A 22,900-nucleotide genomic window follows, 5' to 3' on the forward strand; every position below is an offset into this window, starting at 1 on the left:
ATCTTCTATTTTGGCCTACAATAAATCTTGGCTATATTTTATGTAAATGTAATATATGGGATTAGGTGCTTTATTATTCATAAGCTGCTCCATTTATTCCAACAAAATTTTGAATTTTCAAACATATCTTATTGATATTAGATTAATTCTACTAAAAGTAACAGAAATTCAGACAAATTTCACTATCTTAACATTTCCTGAAGCCTGTTTTACAGGTCAGAAAAAAGTTCTATATTTTTCAATGTTCTGTGTCCACTTAAGCACATGTATCCTGTAGTTGGTAAATATAACACCTACATATCAATTAGATGAAGGTGGTTGGTGTCATTGTCTAGGTCTTCTGTTTTGATATTGAATTTTTTGTCTGCTTTTAAATTAATTACCACTGGATGGATATTAAAACCATGAACTATGACTATGAATTTTTTATTCATTTTCTTCATTTGTTGGCTACTACTTCCCATATTTTAAAGTCTGTTATTTGTCTTATCTATATACAAATAAAAATTCCTTTTATTTATTTGTCATTCATATATTTATTCATTTTAGAAGGAGACCCCCTAAATATGGTGTTGAGTGGGCTTTGATCAAATTTAATTGCCTTACTGCAACTGGCTTACACCTTTAATTTGGAGCTGGTCTAAGACTGAAATGCACAGCTTAATGGCTGCACCTGCTGTGCAGAAAGAGATCTCTATGTGCTACAGGCCACATGCAAGACTAACCCAGGTCAGTGACACTGCGGCACCTGTATTAGCTGATAGCATCTGCAGCTGAAGATCCTAGGATTCTTCCTCATCCTCTATAAAAAGTTAATATTAATCTAAGGGAAAGAACAAGTTCCCATTAACATAAGATTCACTTCTTAAAAGAATACTTTGTTCTGTCCTTGCTAGGCCCTGCTCATGTCAGCACCTCTGATCCTCACCCCACTTACTTGAACATACGCTATCCCCTGCTGCCTTGTGCTCAATAAACATTGGCAAGTCTGGAGGTTCAGGGTCATTGCTCACTAGAAGCTCTGAGCTCCCAGGCCTCATTTCATCTACTATTTTTCTTTGCCTTCATTTGGGGGTGAGGGCTTCATATTTTTTGTTTTGTTTTTTGTGTTTTGAGAGAGGGTCTCTCTATGTAGTTGAGACTGACTTGGAACTCGCTATGTAGCCCAGGCTGGTCTCAAACTCACAGTGATCCTCCTGCTTCAGCCTCCTAAGTGCTGGGATTATAGGAGTGCACCACCATGCCTGGCCTGATAATTTTAATTGACAAAATTATGCATGATAATTGTGTATAACATCTTGTGAAATGTGTACACATAACATGGTGGTAAAATAGTCCTAATTAGTATGTGTTTTAACTTCACATTGTTACCATTTTTATGATGAAAACACTTAAAATCTGGTCTCAGCCATCTTCTAGTATACAATACACATCCTTAGTTCTTCATTGTAGTCTTAATTTACATTTAACTGGTGATACAGAGGTTGAGAATTTCCTGACACATTGTGGGCATTTCTGTTTTCTTTTGACATATGCCTACTTCTATTCTTTCCCATTTTAAAAACAGATTTGTTTCAGTTTACTATGGATTTTGGATATTAATGTAATATCAGAGATAGGCTTGTAAACATTTTTTCCTGTTCTGTAGGTTGTAAATCTACTCCATTGATTGTTTCCTTTGCTATTCAGAAGCTTGTTAGTTTAATGTAATACCATTTCTCTACTTAATTTTTTTGGCTTTTGATTTTAAGATCATGTCCAAGAATCACTGCCCAGCACAATGTTAAGGAACATTTAGTTTGTATTTTCTTTTCTTTTTTTAAAAATTTATTGGTACATTCTAGGTATACAGTACAGTTACATTGATCATTGGGACCTTGTACCTTTACATGACAGGTCTTGGTTCTTATTTTTTGCCCATTCCCCTGCCCTAACTTAGCCCCCTCCTCCCCTCCCTATTTACTAACAATTTATTTCCATTTTCTCATATTATTTTCTTTTCCCTAATTACCTATCCCCTACCCTTCCAACTTTCCCTACACCTTTAGCCCTTTTCTTCCTATTTCACATTGTTAATTATCTCATTGGGATCTTGTGTACTACTATAGTTTTTCACACCAGAGAAACTATTCAATATTTATATATGTGTGACTTATATATTTCACTTAGAAGTATATCCTCAAAATGTATAATTTTCCTATGAATGAATATAATTTCTCATTCTTTATGGCTAATACTCCATTTTATAGAAAAACCACATCTTCTTTATCCAGTATTCATCTGATGGGCAAATGGGCTGTTTCCAAGTTTTAGCTATTACGAACTGTGCTGCTATAAACATAGGTGTGCATATATCATTGTGATATGATTCTTTTAATTCTTTTGGAAAGATACCCAACAGAGGTATGGCAGGGTCAAATAGAACCTCTAGTCCCAACTCTTTGAGGTCTCTCCATATTGATTTCCACAGTGATTGCACCAGTCTGCACTCCCACCAACAACGGAAAAGGGTTTCTTTTTCCCCACAACCCCACCAACATTTGTTATTGGTTGATTTCTTGATAGTCATTCTTTGTGGAGTGAGGTGGAATCTCAGTGTTGTTTTCATCTGCATCTCTCAAATGACCAGAGATGTGGAACACTTTTTTATATATTTACTTGCTGCTTTTACTTCTTTATCTGAGAAATGTCTGTTCATTTCAGATGCCCATTTTTGAATTGGGTCTTTATATTTTATTGTTTTTAGTTCTTTATATATTCTAGATATTAGTCCTTTGTCTGAGGATCAGCTGGTAAAATTTTTTTCCCACATTTTAGGTTGTCTCTTAGTTCTGTTGATGGTTCCATTTGCAGTGAAGAAGCTTTTTAATAAGATGAGATTCCAATTGTTGATTCTTTCTGCTAGTTCCTGTGCTACTGAGGATTTGTTCATAAAGTCTTTTCCTATGTCAATGTCTTCAAGAATTCTGTCTAACATATGTTCCAGCAAGTTTAGTGTTTTTGTTTTAATATTTGGATCTTTAATCCACTTGGATTTTAATTTAGTGCATGGTGAAAGATAAAGGTCCAGTTTTAATCTGAGGCAGGTTGAGATCTATTTTCTCTAACACCATTTATTAAAGAGGCTATCTTTCCTCCACTGAGGATGATCAGCTCCTTTTTCAAAGATGACATAGCTGAGTACCTCTGGATTTGTTTTTGTGTCTTCCAGTCTGTTCCACTGATACTCAGGTCTGTTTCTTTGCCAGTACCATGCTGTTTTTGTCACAGTGGCTTTGTAGTATATCTTCAAGTTGGTAATTGTTATACCCACTGCCATGTGTCTGTTGCCTAGGATGGCTTTTGCTATTGTAGGTCTCTTCTGGTTTCAAATGAATTTTTGAATTCTCTTTTCTAGTTCTGTGAAATATAGTGTTGAAATTTCAATTGGCATTGCATTGAATCTATATAGCAGTTTTGGTAGTATAGCCATTTTAACTATGTTGATTCTTCTGACCCAGGAGCAAGGGATGTCTTTTTATTTTCTTATATCCATTTTGATCTTTTTTCAGAGTGCTGTAGTTTTCAGTATAGAGGTCTTTTGCTTCTTTTGTTAGGCTGATTTCTAGATACTTCATTTTTTTTGGATGCTAGTGTGAAAGGAATTGTTTCCCTAAGTTCTCTCTCAATGAGTCTGTTATTATGTACAAGAAGGCTACTGATTTTTGGGTATTGACCTTGTATCCTGCTACTCTGCTAAAAGTGTCAATTAAGTCTAGAAGTCTTTTGGTGGAGTTTTCTGGGTCTTCAATATAAAGTATCATATTGTCAGCAAATAATGACAGTTTAACTTCTTCCTTTCCTATCTTTATTGCTTTAATTTCTTTCTCTTGTCTAACTACTATGGCCAATGTTTCCAGAACTATATTGAAAAGGAGTGTTGATAGTGGGCATCCTTGACTTGTTCCTGATTTTAACGTGAAGGTTTTCAATTTTTGGCTATTTAATATGATGTTTGCTGCTGGTTTTTCATAGATAGCCTTTATTAAGTTGAATTGTAGACCATCTATTCCAATTTTTTGCAGAGTTTTTATGATGAATGAGTGTTGAATTTGGTCAAATGCTTTTTCTGCATCTATTGAGTGGATCATATGGTTTTTGTTCCTTGACTATGTTAATATAGTGTGTTACATTTATTGATATACATATGTTGAACCATCCTTGCATCCCTCGAATAAATCCGACTTGGTCAGAATGTATGATCTTTTTGATGATCCTCTGTATTCTGTTTGCCAGTATCTTATTAAGGATTTTTGCATCTATATTCATTAAGGAGATTGGCCTGTAGTTCTCTTGTTTAGTTGTATCTTTCCCTGGTTTAGGAGTCAAAGCGATACTCGCTTCCAGGAATGAATTTGGAAGTATTGCTTCCCTTTCAATTTTATTGAAAAGTTTGAAGAGTTCCATTTTTTTGTTTTATCATATTTTTTTTCTTTTCCCTTATCTCCTTTCCCCTACTCTTCCCACTTCCCCTACACCTTTAGCACTTTTTTTTTGTTTTTTTGAGACAGGGTCTCACTATGTAGTTGAGACTGCCCTAGAACTCACTATGTAGCCCAGGCTGGTCTTGAACTCACAGCGATCCTCCTGCCTCAGCCTCCTGAGTGCTGGGATTACAGGCATGTGCCACCACGCCTGGCCTACACCTTTAGCACTTTTCTTCCTATTTCACACCATCAGTCACATAATTTGGATCTTATTTACACTTCTAGTTTTTCACACCAGAGAAACTATTCGGCATTGATAATAGCCATTCTTAGTAACAGAAGCTACTTTAAAGCTAGCAATTTTAAAGCTGCAGTCTTTGTCTTCTATTTTTTTTTCTCATTGAGTTTATTGGTACTTTTTAGGTATACAGTACAGTTACACTCATAATTGGAATCTTCTACCTTTACAATGACAGGTTTTGGTTTTCATTTTTTCCCCATACCTCTTCCCTCTCTTCCCTCCCTCCACCCTTGCCTATTTACAAAAATTTTGTTTCCATTTTTTCATTTTCTCATTCATAGGAAAATGGATGCACATTGAGGCCATACTCTTAAGTGAAATAAATAAATCACACTTGTGTAAATACTGAATAGTTTCTTTGGTGTGAAAAACTAATAGTTCAAGTAAGATCCAAATGGTACAATTGACAATGTGAAATAGGAAGAATAGAGCTAAAGATACAGGGGAAGTGGTAAGGGTAGGGGACAGGAAATAAGGGAAAAGGAAACATATCAGTCTTTGTCCTCTTGTTCTTCAGATTTTTTTCTCCATTCTAGCTTCCTAAGGTCATTATACCATACTGAGAAGGAAAGCTGGATGACTCCTAAAGCCCCAGTACCAAGAGGATGCCAGCAGAACCTGAAAAAACTAGATTTTCAATCCCAAGTGCCTGCTGCATATGCCTATCTCTGGTCTTCCAGCTTGTGCAAACAAAATAACATACGTTCACACCTATGCAGGCACACAGAACCGGTAGCACCTGGGCCTCAGAGACATACATTTATGCATATGCACACTTTGATTCAGTAGATGATTGACGGATAAAGAGGGGGAAGGGGAATACTGATATAAAAACAGTCCTAGCTAGTGGCATAGCTAGAGTTCATGCTGCTCAGGAAAGTCCTTCAATTTGCTGCCCTCAAACATATCTGCTCATGCTAGGCTGTTTAGATAGAAAATTAAAATGATGCATAGAGAAAAACGTGGATGGTTTTTATGATTATTATTAAATAAAAATACAGTAACCTACAATGTTACTCAAAGTAGAAAATTAAAATGCCTTTAGAGAAAAAATTAAGATAAATTTTCCATAGATTTGTAATTACACAGAAAAACTGCAGTATTCTAGAATGTTACTTTTCTTGTCTTTTTCTTAAAAAACTTCTTTACTTGCTTTCTTTTTATTAGCTTTCTTTTTAGTGAGTATTTCTGGACATTAAAATAAATTATATAAAAATTATATATGTGGATTGCTTCTTGACATTTTGGCTGAGATCAAGTGTAAAAAGTTATATACACAGAATTGAAGATAGACAATAACAAGATAAAAATTAAATAATTATTTTATTTTTTGTATTACCTTACTTTATTTAAATATTCACATATAATTATTTATATGCATCAATTAGACATGAATATAGTTTAGAAGCCCTGACAAGCTATGTTCTAATTATTAGTTGAATATAATTACCCTATGAAATTTCTGACATTTCTTACAGCTGGAAAAATATGTTTACACAAACCAGAACCAGTTCACAAGCACTGTCTGTATTCTAGGTCCTCTCATCAGTCAATGCAGCCACTGAACACAGCAGCATCTCTAGCTGCATGGCTGCCTATGCCCAATCTTCCTGAGAGACTACACTGGTCAAGATGCACGGAACCATTCAGTACAATTCCTGTGTAAGCAGTCAGGCAGCTAGAGACTATTTGTTCAGACTCATCTAGGAAACCTCAGCTTAGCATCAAATATAATTCAAAAGAATCATAAGTTATTATCATAATTTACTATGGGCCATAGTTAACTTATATCAGTAAAGGAAATAATTATGTTTGTAATAATATTTTTGAAATAATTCTTTACAAAACACTAAAAAATGCATTCAGTAAAAAAACAAGATGTTTTTAAGAACTTAATGAACTGCAGATATAGAATTCTTATTTTAATGTAATTGAATCTTCAAATCTTGGCTGTGTTACAGTTGGATAAATTATTACAATACAATTTTCCTTTTGGCCAATAATGGCATTCAAAAAATATGATGTCTAAGACCGACCACTCCCTCTTTCCCACTTCCATTTACACTGGTGGTGCATTTACCTTCCTTGCAACACCCCATAATGCCACTTCTTCCTCAGTAGTGACATATTAATTCAGCTGATTTGTCTCTTACTGAACCACATTGTCTCTATTTCAATTTAGCGAAAATCTGAAAGATTTTTTTTTAAATTAAAGTTTTAAAACATTAGGATTGATATTGGAATAAAAGAGGAGTAAGTATGGGATACAGGCCAGTCCTGAGACTCTTGAGGGTTTCTGAGTCATTTTTATTGGTTTCTTGTGCTCATTTTGGTGGCACATATACTAAAATTTTTGACTTCTTGACTAAGTCAGCAGTTGCATTTCTATTGTAATGAAAGATGTCAGCAGCATTCTGTGTTAAAAACAAATGAGGCTTGACGTTGAACCAAAGGAACTACTGGGAGGTGATGGTACCTCTAAGAAGTGGGGTCTAGGGGAAGGAAGGTAGGGAATATATCCTTGAAGAAGGTTCTAGGACCTGGCCCCTTTCTCATCTCTTTAATCTCTGAGAATGAAGTGATTCATTCTCCTGCACCATTTTCAACCCACCGTGATATGTTGTCTGACCACAGCCACCCCCCAAATCAGTGACTGTTATGGGCCAGAACACCCAAAACTTTGAGCCAAAAGAAACTTCTAATCTATATAGATTGGTTGACTTTGGTATTTGTTATAGTGATGGAAAGCTAACTAACACAACTTCTAAACTGCCAGTGTAAGATTTTGAGTTTTCTTTTTCTTAACAATGATCGTCAGCCCACTACAACCAATGAACACTAGAAAAATTTTCAGTGAAATCTGTCATGGAACATTAAAAAGAATAATGTTTTGGTTTTGTGTAGGAGGAATTAAATATCATAGTTTAGAAAATGAATAAATAAAATACTGTCAGGTTAAAACATACATCTGATAGAGTAAATATGTGTTCATATAAAAATGATGCCATATTTTAATACACTGAGCAAAGAACAGACAAAATATTATTTTTCTATAAAAGACTTAAGAAATGCCTGCTGCTCAGCCATGCCCTCCCCTGCTGGAGCCACTGTAAATAAATTGTTTCAAAAATATTATATGAAAAGAAAATGAGAAAGAACATATAATGTTTAAAGATCATATCAAACTGATATTGTATTTGGATTATCAGTCTGTGTTGCATAAATTTTTGTTTATTTCATATCCTTCTTTTGCTGTCATATATATGTATATTTGAAATTTTTATTTAGTATCATTTATTGTTGTCATGTATGCTTGCAATCTTTAATAAAAAAAGAAGAAATGCCATAACCTTTGAGAAAAGAATTCATTAATCTAAAGAAAGTGTTTGAACTTGATGCTACCACTTTTCAGAGGGTTGCCATAGAAAATTCAATTTCTCTTTCTGATTTATCAAGTGCCTCCCATGTACTAATGGTTTGTATGTTACATTTCAGTATTTAATTCTTATAACAACTCTAGGCAGTATTATAATAATAATCCCATTGTAAGGATGAGAAAATCAAGGCTCAAAGAAGTGAAATCTTTATTCCAAAGTCACATAAACAGTAGGATGTGTGAAAATCAAGCCTGGTCTTCTGGGTCCAAATTTTGCATGTAAAATACCACCTGGAACTGTCCCCCCATTAATGTAGCCCTTTGAATCCTTGTGTTTGTGAACTCAGGAACCTGGCAGTGCACCTATAGTAAAAGAGGCAAGCTAATAGAGCAGGAGAAACTCTGAATTCCTGTGAAGACTGGGGGCATTGATTTCAGGAAAGGAAGGAAATTGAGAGGAAGTCTGTGACAGTGAACATGGTTTTCCTGCTGCTGTTTTGTCCTAAGAATAAAAGGGCTCTGATCTTTGAACATCCAGTGCTGACTACAGGGCTAGGCCTAAGCATACATCCTGGGAAGCCTTGGAAGAAGGCTGGAGTCAGTGGGAATATTTTAAATTCTTGATGAGACAAGTCAAGAAAGTAAAGTATGAGAGGCAGGCTTAGGATAGGAAGCCAAGTTGAGGAGCACTTCAGGGCAGGAGTACATGGACACTCTGAAAGAATTGTGCATTTACTCAATTAGAACTGTCTAAGAAGCTGGGCATGGTGAAACATGTCCATAATTCCAGCACTTGGGAGGGGAGGTAAGAAGGTTGATGTGAGTTTAAGGTTAGCCTAGACTGTACTGAGTTCAAGGCTAATCTAAATTACATAGCCAGAGCCTTGTCAGAAAGAAATAAAAAATAAAAAAGAGGAGGGGGCAGAGGGAGAGAGAGAGAGACTGCACAATGGTCAAATAGAGCTAAGAGCCCCTGATGGTGCTTCAGTTCCTGGTGAGTTCTTTTATTGGATGAAATGTTTCAATTACACCATTGATTGGCACAGATTTTTCTTTTTTATGAAATGGCAGATGAACAGAATATATATGTTAAATTTGTGTTAGGATGGTGGAATATAAATCAGTGAATCTTCACATGTTAGCTTCTAGTCAAGTCACAATATTAAGAAATAGATTTCATTTCCACCATTAAACAGCAAAAAGCCAGCAATATACATTTTGAAAAAAAAATATGTCTTCTGTTTGCCTTAGTAACTTTTATCATTGCTGAGACAAAATACCCGACACTCAAACTTAAAGGAGGAAAGCTTTATTTAGCTCAGAGTTTGTAGAGGTTTCAGTTCATAGTTGGCTGGCTCCAAGGCAGGACAGCATGACAGAGGGATATCACAAAGATGAAACAGTTCATAGTGGGCAGGACAGGCAGAAGGCAGTAAGCAGCAACTAACAAGCAACACATTCTTTCTGTTCCTTGATATTGCATCAAGGCTACCTTAGGATGGGTAGCATTCAATTCAAGGTGAGGCACTCTTAATCCTACCAAGAACTTTGTCAAACAAATCAATGAATTAATTTAGGCATCACACACTCTAGATCCAGCCACCTCTGAAAAGTCCCAATATTACCAGATGAGGCTTTGGGAGGGCATCTAGACAAAACCACAACACCACACCATGGTCATCAAATGTCAAAGAACAGTGAAACTTGAGACAAAATTAGCAATGAGTCCCACAACTGCTCCACACAGGCCTGGAGAGTTTGCAGGCTACAATGTAAGGGGGCAGAGCATCAGTATTTTTAAATGAATCAACATGAAAACACACCTAGCAAAGTCTATGCAATGCAGATAAAAAACATTTTTTGGAAAGTTTATGGCATGTGGAGTACACCAGACAATAAATGATCTAAATTTAAAATGCGTGAAAAAAGAACAGGTTAGAATTATCCTGATTTAAAATAGCAGAAAAAGACATTATTTGAAAAGCAAGCCACAGACCAGTATGAACATATACACAAAATTCTTAATAAAATTTTTGTAAATTCAATGTAGCAATATATACATGGTAAATACCTCATGATCAAGAAGGATAATATATTTTTTAAAAGATAAGATGTTAATGGTTTAACATTTAAAAACCACCTAATGAAATTTATGCTACAAAAAAATTAATAAAAACATGACAGGGTCGGTCATCCAAATAGGTGCATGGAAAAGATCTGAAAAGAACCCAACAACCATTATTTGATAAAAATACTCATAATAAGTTTAAAAAGAATCAGAGGGTAAAATGTTTTGACTGGTAATCCTTTTAATCCACAGTAGAATTCCATCCTCATGTGTAGGAGGTAAACAAAGACCCAGAAAAAATATGAATGAGAATTGGAAGGATGAACAAAGAATAAGAACAAGACACTAAAAATTCCACAGAGAACATAAACCAGTGCAGGGTTTCCTCAACCCAGTGACAATCTAGGGATAGCTATTGTTTAAAAATTTTGAGGAGTTATAAGAACCTACACTTATAATGAAGCTAACAGTTGGATTTGATTAGAGTTAAAGAAATATCTCATTGTTTAAGAGCATTAAACATATATGTCAGTTGTACAGTGATATGTAAAGTCTTAGAAAAACATTAAAAAGTGAAAATAACTGTGGTACTGGCTCGTGTAAACTATGATGTTCTTATACAAACACCCTTAGATTTCACACCCAGGTGATGTTTCAGCCACTTTCCCCAGGTTCAGAGAGTGAGCCCAGCAAGGCAGGAGCCCCTCATGGGATCTCTCCTGCTGCTTCCAAAGTTCCTTTTGTCTCTCAGACTCATTTATGGGAAAATAGGAGTTTTTTTAGGGATACTTTGAATTCCTTGTTTCTCAAGGTATAGATCAGGGGGTTGAGAGAGGGAGTCACTGTGGTATACAAAACAGAAACAGCTTTGTCCAAGATCCCAGCAGAGCCCAGGGCTGGCCGGACATAGGTGTAGAGTGCAGTAGAGTAGTATAGGGTGACCACCACCAGGTGGGAGGAACAGGTGGAGAAGGCACGCTGCTTACCCTTAGCAGATTGGATGCGCAAGATGCTCGCAATTATGAAGCTGTATGAAGTCATGGTCAGCAGGAAGTTCAGGCCAGTCAGAAACATGTCTGCGATGATGGTCATGACATCATTGACAAAGGTTGGGCTGCAGGACAGTAGGAGCACAGATGGAATCTCACAAAAAAAGTGTGTGATAAGATGGGAGCCACAGAATGACAGGGGCAAGACGAGGCAGGTGAGCACCAAGGAGTTGAGAGCCCCCATGGACCACGCAAAGGCTGCTAGAGCCACACAGACCCTACTGCTCGTCAAGGTGCCATAGTGCAGTGGCCAGCAGATGGCCAGGTAGCGGTCATAGGCCATGGCAGAGAAGAGCAGAAGCTCAGAGCCCAGGACCCAAGTGAAGACGAACATCTGGGTGAGGCAGCCACAGAAGGAGATGGTGTTCTCAGCCACCAGGCTCTGTAGGACCTTGGGCAGGACCGTTGAGATGCAGACCACATCCATCAGGGCCAGGTTGACAAGGAAGAAGTACATTGGTGTGTGGAGGTTGGAGCTACAGTGGATGACCATGATGATCAGGCCATTGCCCATCAGGGCCACCACAAGCAGAGTAAAGAAGAAGCCAAAGAGGGCTGCCTGGAGCCAGGGGTCATCTGTGAATCTCTGCAGGATGAACATTCTCACGAACGACTGATTCCCAGGGCCCATGGGTGGTGCGGATCAGGCCTAAGCAGGACATGTGAGTGTCCCCCTCAAGAACAGAAGAGGTATATTTTTTTAAATTAATAAATTAATAGAAATTGGCAAATTACATATAATAAGTAACCCATTCTGGGAAATAAAAGCCACAGGGAAAATGTTCATAAAGTAAAGGGCAAGCCAGGTGCAGATCATGCAGAGAATCTAGGTCCAAGAAAATAGGCTCACATTGGGAACATAAATGGAGCAACCCATCCATGAGGCACAAGTCTCCACAGAGTCAGAGAGCAGTCAAGTTCCAGTGAACTGACCAGGAACTTTCCCTGTGATGGGGACAGCTGGAAGGGAAAATGGAGGACAGGGTCAAGTTGGCAGTGGGGGAGATAGAAGTGTGTGCTATGCTGACAACTGCCTGCTGACAAGTGCCTCTTGTAGACATGATCTCCCTGTGTGTCTATGTCATGTGGAAGTGTGCAATGTAGTCCTTACAGGGACTGAAACCCAAAGGCTGAAGCCACTGTCACATTATTGGCCCACAGACAGGAATTTGCTCTCTGTGAATACAGATTCTCCTTATACAGAGCAGAAACAATCAGAAACCCATTCATTCACAAGTTCCCATTCATAACTAGAACAGCCGGGTTAGAAAAGGACAGCCAGTAGCACAGGCACAGGCTTCTGGCTGCTCAAGAAGACCCTGAACTGAAGAGGAAAGCTCTGTGCTCATCTTCTGGCCTAGGCCTTGTGGGCTGCCAGAGATCTGAGCTGGTGCAGAACCAGGTGCTGCAGGACCTCAAGTCTACCCCTCTCATTTTCTCCCCATCCCAGACCCTGCTGGGCCATTCCTGGGGAGTTACCCAGGGTACTGGCCAGGCTCTGTGGCACTACACATTCACAGTCAAGATCTGACATGTGTCCAGGATGCATGGACCCTGAATGATGAGAAGTGAGGCCTAAGTAGAGCAGAATGCTTTGGTCACATGTGCACAGGCCCAGCTCTGACAGAACTATGTGTACGGTGGCTAGTTGGTGGGACACACCCACTGCATTAGGGCAACTGAGATGAGGTGAACACAAGGCCCCTGTTTTTCCAGGGAATCATTCTATAGCAGTGTGTAGTCCTTGACTTTCAGAGCACAGGATCCATGTTGCTAGTTCACAGGCCTTGGGCAGATTGTGCTTTGTTAGCTCTGCTTCCATTTCAAAGCAAACAAAACAAACTGCAGTGTGACAAAAGTCACTACCACGTGCTGCAGGCCCTAGACCCCTTTTCCATGAATGGCTCTCCAAATATTCTGATAGATCTTTACCTTAAGAGCTTGCAGGACCCGTAAGCCAGTTTCCTCTTACTCTAACCACACCAAACAAATAGTTTTTCAAAAACACCCAGACTATTCCCTGGTCAGTGTTGTGAGGCCTTACATGGAGTCCCTGTGTATCCAGGCAAGGTGGTGAAATTTAGCAAGCAAAATGTAAGTGAACAATTACACTTGAATTTCAGGTTAGTAATTAGCTCATTTTCAATATAAGTATTTCCCAAAGTCTGCATGGGAAATTATTGTACAAAACAGCACATGTTGTTGACTTGAAATTCAAGACTTAGAGCAACATCCCACATTGCTCTGACCACCCTGTCTTTGGGGTCAGTAGCAATCCAGGACATTCCTGGTTCAAGATTAATATATGTCTGACAGGTGAAGGCCAACCTCAGAATCACTTCCCTGTCCAAACCCCCCTGCTCACTTCCAATGCCTAACCTAAGGATGGCTGACCAGAAGGACCAGCCAAATTCCACCACCTGCACCATATTTTGAGGAGCACAGCATGACTGGACTGGACAGATTCAGGTTCACTGCTCCACTGAGAAACAGGAGGTGTCCTCCTGACACACCTTCTCCATCAGGAGAGAGAAGTGGAAGCAGGAATAGTGAGATGTGGTCATTTTCCTGGGTTGAGGACAGGGACTGCAGCAGAGAGAGATCCAGAGGACCAGCCTCATCCCTGTTTCCCTCCCTGCGAGGTCTGTGGCTGAAACCAGCTCTGTCTTTTCCTGAATTGCTTCTGAAATGTGACAATCATGAACAAGATTTTCACTCTATTCAAGTATTCAATCTATGGAAAATAAAATGCCTCAGTTTCCAAAGGATTGGGAAAATCATGTGAATATTATGCCTTACCAGTGCTGCTCTGAGCATTCCAGGCTGAGCTCTCTGAAGCAATGGTGGAGGGTCACCTGGAGAGAGAGAGAGAGAGAGAGAGAGAGAGAGAGAGAGAGAGAGAGAGTGTCCTGGAGCTTCACCCCAGGTCCTTTTGCCCCTCATTTACGTTTTTCTTATAATATTTATTGGAACTCACTAAAACTCTTCACTAGACATGGAAGATTTTACAGTAGTACATCTATGTTCCTCTGACACAGGAGAACTCAAGGCCCTCAGGAGCCCCACAGACATGGGGAAATGAACCTCTTGATTTAACAACTGAAAGGAGAGAAATAGTCTTAGTATAATTTTAAACAGCAGTGTACCATATGCCTTTGAAATATTCCAGGTGAGTCCTTAAACTATGGACTCTGAAATGGGGCATGAGATGCTGCCCAGGGAAAGCATGATCAGCACTGAGAGAGGGTCCTGCCAATCTAATTTTCCCAGGTACTCACCACACCGTGTGGGTTCTTTGAAGACTGGGATCCTACTGCTCAGATTCCAGAGGAGCTACAGGCTTCATGTTACCCAGATTTAAATAGGGATGGAATTGGCTTTGTGATGAAAGTTAAGGAAGAAGCTTGTGTCCCTTGTGAGTCCTACCTCAGGTTCCTCACTGAGGTGGCTTATGAAATTGGCTGTTAGGCCCAAGACAGATGATTATTCAGAAAGCCATATACAGTGTAGAGAGAACTGGCTTTATCCCAGGGGCAGAGAGGAGAGAGCACAAATATCCTGTGTTCCAGTTCTTCATACCCAGGTCTCAGTGGAGACACAGGCACATTAATGCTCGTTGCCAGACCAGATCTCTGGCTCAAATTAAACAGAAAATGATGTTAGCTGTCTTCCCCAATAGGAAATAGTCCAAAGAGAAAGGCTATGTCTGTTTGATGCTGTGGTACCAAAACTTGGGTAGAAAAGAGGACCATTGAATATGTGAATAATGATTGATAGCAGAACAGATTTGGGGACCTCCAGGGTCTCCAGATGGGAACACAGCCCATCTCCCTTGACTACAAGCTATCCCTACCTCTTGCCAGAACACTTGCAAGATCCTGGGGGCTAGTCATTAGCCAGGCTGTTTCTAAGGTCAAATTTGCCTCTCTCTAAAATTTATTGGTCACGTTTCCTCAAATGGACTCATTGACCTACCAATTATAATCTCATACTTCTTCCTATGATAAAGATTTCAAGTTATGCAAGTACCATCAGCAACAACAAGCCCCTAAAAGACAAAACTGAGTTAACTTGGAAATCACATCATCGTTGACAAAGGTTCATTTGTCAGTCTCCATACCACTTTTCCCCATATCCTTGTTGATTTCAAAATTTGCCTGTGGTAAAATTCATTTTTGGTGGTGATTTATGTTCTGGGCATTGACAGAGAGGTAGAACTTTGTATCTTTCACTGCATCTTCCTGCCAACAGCTCCTACACCCAAAGTAGCTCCCTTCTGTCGGTTAGGACAAATCCTCTACCTGCACTAAAGAGTTTTTTGATTCCGCAGTAAAATGTTCTTTTACATTTATGCAAAACAAAGTGAAGGAGCATAGGTAGTAGGAGAAGTCGAAGAGGCCCCTGTCTTGAGGCCCTTGTCTCTGGACTCTGGGCACATGAAGCTGAAGTTCCAAGTGTCCTGCCTTCTCTATAGCTGAACAGGGCTTATTCAATTGTGATCACAAAACTATCACCCACATCAACCTTAAGAGGCCAGGATGTTGCTGACAAGCAAGAGCCCTGCAAAGTTTATTTATGTTCCATGAAAGAACCCATTCAGCCCTTGTCCCACATGGGATGGCTCTGGAGTGTGAGGTTCCTGACCATACTTTCCCTTTGGGGCCCAAGGCAGCCCATGTCTGGCTTAAGAAGGAGGTTAATTTTTCTTAACGGGGTCCCTGAATCCAGTCTAACTCACTCATCCCCGACATGACCTCAACCATATTCCTACAAACTTCTCTTATGCCTACAGGAACTCCCTCAGTAGAAGTGACACCTGAATGACTTCCCTGTGAAAAACTGGGATCAGGTGCCCCTCCTCAGCTAAACATAAGAGAGCTGAGAGACTACAGGGAAGTGTGGCTACTTGCTGTGAACGGGCCATTCTCAGGGTCTCCAGGGATAGCTTCCATGTTACATTACCTTGCCTTCCTCAGAAAATCATCTACCTATCTGAGTAACTGCTGATTATTTTGCACTATAAACCAACACCTCATAATCTCTTATTTAGAGTCTTAGAAGAATTATGTAGCAGGGAAGGAAATGTGTTAGTCTTCTTTAAATGATCACATAACAATGTAAACTCAAAGGTATTTCTATGTGGAAAAGCAACATTCACAAAGCAGAGAATGAGGATGGGAGCTGTGTGAAGCCATCAGATTGGCCCCTCCCCAACACAAACCTCCCTGCCACCAGTGGTTTGGTTTAGACCAGAGCCGCATGGGCATTTCCAGCTACCAAGCCCAGCACACCCCACCCTGACTATGGCTTCCTGGCTATGCCTGTGCCTCATCTACACTGCAGGAGCACAGGGTGTCTTAAATGCCACTGCCCTAAGCTACAGTAGAAGTGAAGAAAAGTAAGAGGGCCCTACTCCTTCTGAGTTCCCACCCTGAAGGGTAAAGTTACTATATTGATCATTTTATTCATTATAAACATATTTTTGGCTAGTCTTCAATCTCATTGTATCTCCCACAGTTAAAGATGATAGATTAATAACTACTGCAAATTGTCATTTTCTAAGCAATGCTTGATTCTGTTGATGTTGCCGATTGTATCACTTGGGCTAGTGTTGTGATTGATATTATCAGTCATCTTTCCTGGTATAATGAAAATCAGAATACCTCAGAGTCATTAGAGACTCAAAACCTAAAGACCAGCTATATCTGGAAGACACTTCTGAGAAGCAATTATTCCTTAAGGGTTGTAAATACAAACAACAAATATAATAAGTAATATTGAAGTATCAACACAGGAATTGCACCAAGGACCATACCAAGAACAATAATAGAAATGAAAAGACATTTAAGCAAGACACACTCTTCCAGCTTACCAAAGGCAAATTCTGGGAGAAATGAGATTGAAAAATCTGATAATCACTTGGACAACCTGAACTTATAGCACAGGAAGTAAAAACAAAACAAAAGAAAACAAAAAAACCCAGATAAATGAGGCTCTATAAAAATTCAAACAAAAACCAGCATTAATTTACAAGATAACTACAGAGATGATGAGCAGAATAAAAGATATGATTAAAGTCTCTAGAACAGAAACAGATTTAAAAAATAGATGAGTTCAGGACCATAACGGAAGCCATCAATGCTCAGCATAGGAAAGAAACGGAAACCATGGACTCCCAATGTAAGAAAGAAATGGAATCCATGAAACAGATTCAAACTGATATCAATGAGGTTAAAATCTCTATTGAAAGTATATATAGCAGGCTGACCCAATCCAAAGACAGAGTATCAGATGTAGAAGACAGAATGGCAGTCAGTGACCACGAAAAGAGAGACCTGTTAAAAATAGTAAGGGACTGTGAGAAATCAATCCAACATCTCAAAGATGATGCAAAGAATAATATAAGATTGATACAAGTCCACAAAAAAGCAGGAGAAAGCACAAATGAAATAAAACAATCTGTTTACAGAATGGATGATAGAAAACATCCCAAACAAAGTAAAAGAACTTGACATACAGATAACTGAGACATATAGGACTCCAACTAGTTATGATAAAAACAATCTACACCTAGACATATAATAATGAAGATCCTGGAAACCCAACAGAAATACAAAATACTATAAGCAGTTAGGGAAAAGAAACAAATTACATGCAAAGGAAGGCCCATGAGAATCACAATGGACTTTTCAATAAAAACCCTCAAGTGATGGGGAGGCTGCAGTAAGGTATTTCAAGCCCTAAAAGTAAACAGCCTCCAATCTAGGCTGATGTATACTGCAAAACTATCTTTCAAATTGATAGAGAAATAAGATACTTTCATGACAAAGAACACCTGAGAAACTTTATGAATACCACAACCAATGCTTCAAACAATTTAAAAAAAACTAGGAAAAGACAATGAAGGACAAAACTCCATGAGGCCTGACAGAACAGATTCAATAGACAAGAAATCAAAGAAAAATAAAAAAATCCACCAATAGGAAAAAATGCAGTGATAAGTCAATACATATCAGTTGTAACCATCAATTTTAATGGCCTCAATTCACCAATCAAATAGAGTAGACTGACAGAATGGATTGAGAAGCAACATCCAACAATATGCTGTATACAAGAAACACACCTACTTGAAAAAAAAAAAAACTCAAGAGACTGAAAGTAAAAGGGTGGAAAACATTTTTCCATGAGACAAGAACCCAGAAAACAGCAGAGATAGTGATCTTATTTGCAGACAAAGTAAATTTCAAACCACAATGAATTAAGAGAGACAAAGGTCACTCACTACATCCCTGTAAAGACAACAATCCAAGAGGAAGAGATGTCAATCATAAATATATATGCACCAAACACTAATGCCCTGAACTATATAAAAAATATTAAGGGGCATGAAACACCAAAAGAGCACTAATACAATTGTTGTGGGGGATCTTAATACCTCACTGTCACAAGTAGATAGATCATCTAGACAAAAATCAATAATGAAATAACAGAATTGAACCAAGTCAGAACAAACAGACTTAGTAGATGTCTACAGAGATATCTACCCCACAAAATCAGAGTATACATTGTTTTGGGCTACACATAAGTCATTCTCCAAAGTAGATCTAATACTAGCTCATAGAACATGTTTAAATAAATGCAAAGGAATTGAACTTATCACCTGCATATTATCAGATCATAGTGCAATTGAACTGGAGATCAATAGCAAAATAAAAATAAACTGCAAGAACTTCACAAACAAATGGAAATTGAATAACACTCCTGAAAAACCAATGATCACAGAGGAAATTAGAAAAGAAATTAGACTATTTTTACAAATAAATGATAATGTCAATACAACATACAGGTATCTATGGGACACAATGAAAGAAGTTCTATGAGGGAAACTTGTGGCAGTGAATGCCCACACTAGAAAAATAGAGCAAGCTCAAATATACAACCTAATGCTGAATCTTAAACTTCTAGAAAAAGAAGAGCAAGACAATCCCAAAGCTTTTACAAGGGAGGAAATTATAAAGGTCAGAGCAGAAATCTATTCAATGGAGACTAAGAGAATAATTCAAAAAAATCAACAATTGGTTGGTTTTTCAAAAGAATAAATAAAATTGATAAACCTTTATCCAACATAATCAAAAAAGGAAAGAAAAAGCTCAAATTCATGTAATTAGGAATGAGAAAGGTGAAGTCACAACAGATCCAGCAGAAATTTAGTGGATCATCAACACCTATTTTGAGAACCTGTACTCTACTAAAATGGAAAACACAGAAGAAATGGACAGATTTCTAGATACATATGAATTACCAAAGTTGAACAAAGAAGATATACAAATTCCAAATAAAATGTAAATAAGGATCAAAATGTATAATTGATATTGTGTAATAGGAAGAAAAGGTCTAAAAGAATAGGTGAAATGGGAGGGGTAGGGGAAAGGTAAGAAGAAAAAATATGAGAAAAGTTAAAAAAATGGAAACAATGCCTTTGTAAATAGTGTAGGGTGAAGGGGGTGAAGCAAAGAAATGGGAATGGGGAAAACTAAGAACCAAGATACATCATTTGAAGTTAAAGACTCCAATGATAAATATAACTGTACTGTATACATAAAATGTACCAATAAACTAAATGAATAAAAACAGTAGTGGCATTATATCTTCTCTAAATTTGTTATATAATTCAGCAGTGAAACCATCAGGATCTGGGTTTCACTGTGTTGGTAAGTTTTATTTATCTTTTTAATTTAATTGGCTGATATTTGGTTATTTATAATTTTTATATCTTCTTGATTCAGCTTCAATATTTCATATGTATCTAGGAATCTGTTAATTTCTTATTTTCCATCTTATTAGCGTATAAGTTATTAAAGTAGGTATTGATGATCTTCTGGATTTCTACAAGAGTGTGATTTTCCTTCTTCATTCTTAATTACATTAATTTGAGTCTTTCCTTGTTTGGAATAATGTTAGCTAAGAGATTATTATCATAATTTAATCTTTCAAAGAACCTGCTCTTTGATTTTTTGATTCTTTTTATTGTTTATTTAGTCTAAATTGCATTAATTTCTGCTCTGATATTTATAATTTCCTCCCTCAAATAAACTTTGTCATTGACTTGTTCTTTTTCTAGATGTTTAATGTTCAACATTAGGTTCTTTAATTGAACTAATTCTGCTTTTCTGATTTGAAAATTTATCACTATAAATTTTATTCTTATGACTGCTTTCCTTGCATTCCATAAGTTCCCATATGTTGCATCAGCATTATCATTTAATTGTATATACTGTTTAATATCTTCTTTTTTATTCCTTAAATTTATTGGTATATTTTAGGTATATGGTTACCTTTACATGATATATCTTGATTCTTCTTTTTACCCATTTCTTCACCTTCCCTTAACCCCCTTTAATTTCTTCTTCTTTAATTTCATCCATGACCCACTGGTTGTTCAGAAGTTGATATTTAATTTCCATGTATTTATGGAGTTTTTGTGGCTTCTATTTCCATTTTTCTTATATACCAGAGATTGAACTCAGGACCTTTCACTTCCAAGGGAGGCATACTGCCACTGAACTAAATGACCTGTCCAATTCCCATTGATTTTTAATTTCAATGCACTATGGTCAGATAATATGCTTGGGATAATTTAAATTCCTTTGCATTATTTAGGTAAATTTTATGTGCTAATGTGTGTTCTATTTTGGAACACATTCCATTTACAGCTGAGAAGAATGTGTATTCTGGTATTGTGGGGTGGAACACTTTGTAGGCATTCACTGATTCCTTTTTTTTCAGCTTTAATTGAGTTTACTGGTACATTTTAGGGATACAGTACAGTTACATTCATTGTTGGGATCTTATATCTCTACATGACAAGTCTTGATTCTCATTTTTTCCCCTTACCCCTGCCCTCTCTTCACCCCCTCCTCCCCTCCCCATCTACAAACACTTTATTTTCATCTTTTCATTATCTCACATTTTTTTCTTTTCCTTATTACCCTTCCCCTACTGATTCCTTTTTTTTTTACAAGTTTGGTTCAGTTCTGATGTTTCTTTGTGAGTTTTTGTTAAATTGACTTGTCTTTGTGACAGTGGGGTATTGAGGTTTCCTATAACATTGTATTAGTGCTTATTTGGTTTATTTTTCATGTCCATTAGTATTCATTTACATAGTTAAGTGCATTAGTATTTGGTACATATATATTTATGATTTTTCCCTCTTAGATTGTTCCCTTTACAAGATGTAGTGATCAGTAATTTAAAACATTTTTTTTCCAGCTTAGAAGCAGAGCAAGAAAAAGCCTGAATGAATGTGTTAAACAACCACTAATCATACATGGATGACAGAATTAATCTTTCAGGGCTTCTTGGAAAGGCTCCAGTACAAGTTCTCTACTTCACACTCTTTCTCTCCCTGTACATGATGGCACTCTACGGTAATTCCCTCATCATGGCAGATGTCACATTCAACTCTGCATGCACATTCCCTCGTACATTTTCTTGGTCAGCCTAGGGGTTTTACATGTTGTCTGTGGATGCACATGGTGCCCAAGATACTTGAGATCCTGGTGGTTGAGGACGCAGTCATTTCCTACAAGGTCTGCATGATCCAGATGTGCTTCTTGATGTGGTCTGTAGCAGCAGAACTGCTGCCCTTCATAGCTGTGAGTTATGACTGCTATGTGGCCATCTGCCAACCATTGCACTATGGCTCCATAATGAGCACCACTGTATGCAGCCCTAGCTGGAGCCACACCAGATATGTCAGCAGGGTTAACACCTGCCTGATGTTACAGTTAACTTTCTGTGGGCCCTACGTGATTGATCATTCCTGTGAGAGTCCCCACTCTGCTGCTGCTCTCTTGTTCTTCTACGTATGTGAATAATGTTATGAGAATTGGGGATATTTTCTTTGCTGATGTGAACTTCCTGCTCACCATGGTTTCTTATGATTTCATCATTAACATCATCTTTTTTGTTTTGTTTTGCTTTTTGAGACTGACCTGGAACTCACGATGTAGCCCAGGCTGGTCTCAAACTCACAGCGATCCTCCTGCCTCAGCCTCCCAAGTGCTGGGATTACATGTGTGCACCACCATGCCCAGCTACCATCATCTTAAAGATTCACATAACTGAAGGAAAGTAATGTTTCTTCTTCATCTGCTTGTTCCACCTCATGGTGGTCACCATGCATCATTCCACTGTCATCTATGCCTACCTGAGCCCAGACTCCAGCTGCTCTCTGGGGCTGAGCAAGATCCTGCTTATGTGGTATTTTTCTCCGAGTCTTGCCTTGAACTCTCTAGTTTATATCCTCCTGACTTTGATCTCTGGCACCCCTCCAAAAACAAGTATCTTATTTGCAGTTTTAGTTTTTCACAAAAGAAATTATTTGGTATTTATACAAATGTGTCCTATTTATTTCACTTGAGTATGGCCTCGATATGCAGCCACTCAGCTAGAAATATCTCTAGTTTCTTATTCTTTATGGCTGAGTAGTACACCATTTTATATTTTTAAAAAACCCACATCTTCTTTATCCAGTCTCCAGTTGAAGGTCAATAAGGCTGTTTCCAAATTTTATCTACTACAAACTGTGGCACTATAAAAATGGGTTAGCATGTATCCTGTGGTAGGATTCTTTTAATT

At 37.9% G+C, this 22,900-nt stretch overlaps 2 protein-coding genes across 2 annotated transcripts in view; both read right to left on the reverse strand.

Moving 5' to 3' along the window:
- The window catches only part of LOC104872324 (olfactory receptor 13A1-like), a 117,525-nt gene that overhangs the window by 56,990 nt on the left and 37,635 nt on the right, over positions 1-22,900 (reverse strand). The gene's annotated exons all lie outside the window — the stretch shown is intronic.
- LOC104872337 (olfactory receptor 13G1) lies at positions 10,965-11,927 on the reverse strand. The gene has a single exon (XM_010638552.1). It carries the CDS (start codon positions 11,889-11,891, stop codon positions 10,965-10,967), a length of 927 nt encoding a protein of 308 aa, XP_010636854.1. The 5' UTR covers positions 11,892-11,927.

The sequence above is a fragment of the Fukomys damarensis genome, unplaced genomic scaffold, assembly GCF_012274545.1.
Source record: "Fukomys damarensis isolate Sample0158 unplaced genomic scaffold, DMR_v1.0_HiC HiC_scaffold_8, whole genome shotgun sequence".
Taxonomy (NCBI): Eukaryota; Metazoa; Chordata; class Mammalia; order Rodentia; family Bathyergidae; genus Fukomys; species Fukomys damarensis.

What these genes read in the sequence shown, in the direction of transcription:
- LOC104872337 (XM_010638552.1), bottom strand. Translation starts at nt 11,891, where the DNA reads ATGGGCCCTGGGAATCAGTCGTTCGTGAGAATGTTCATCCTGCAGAGA.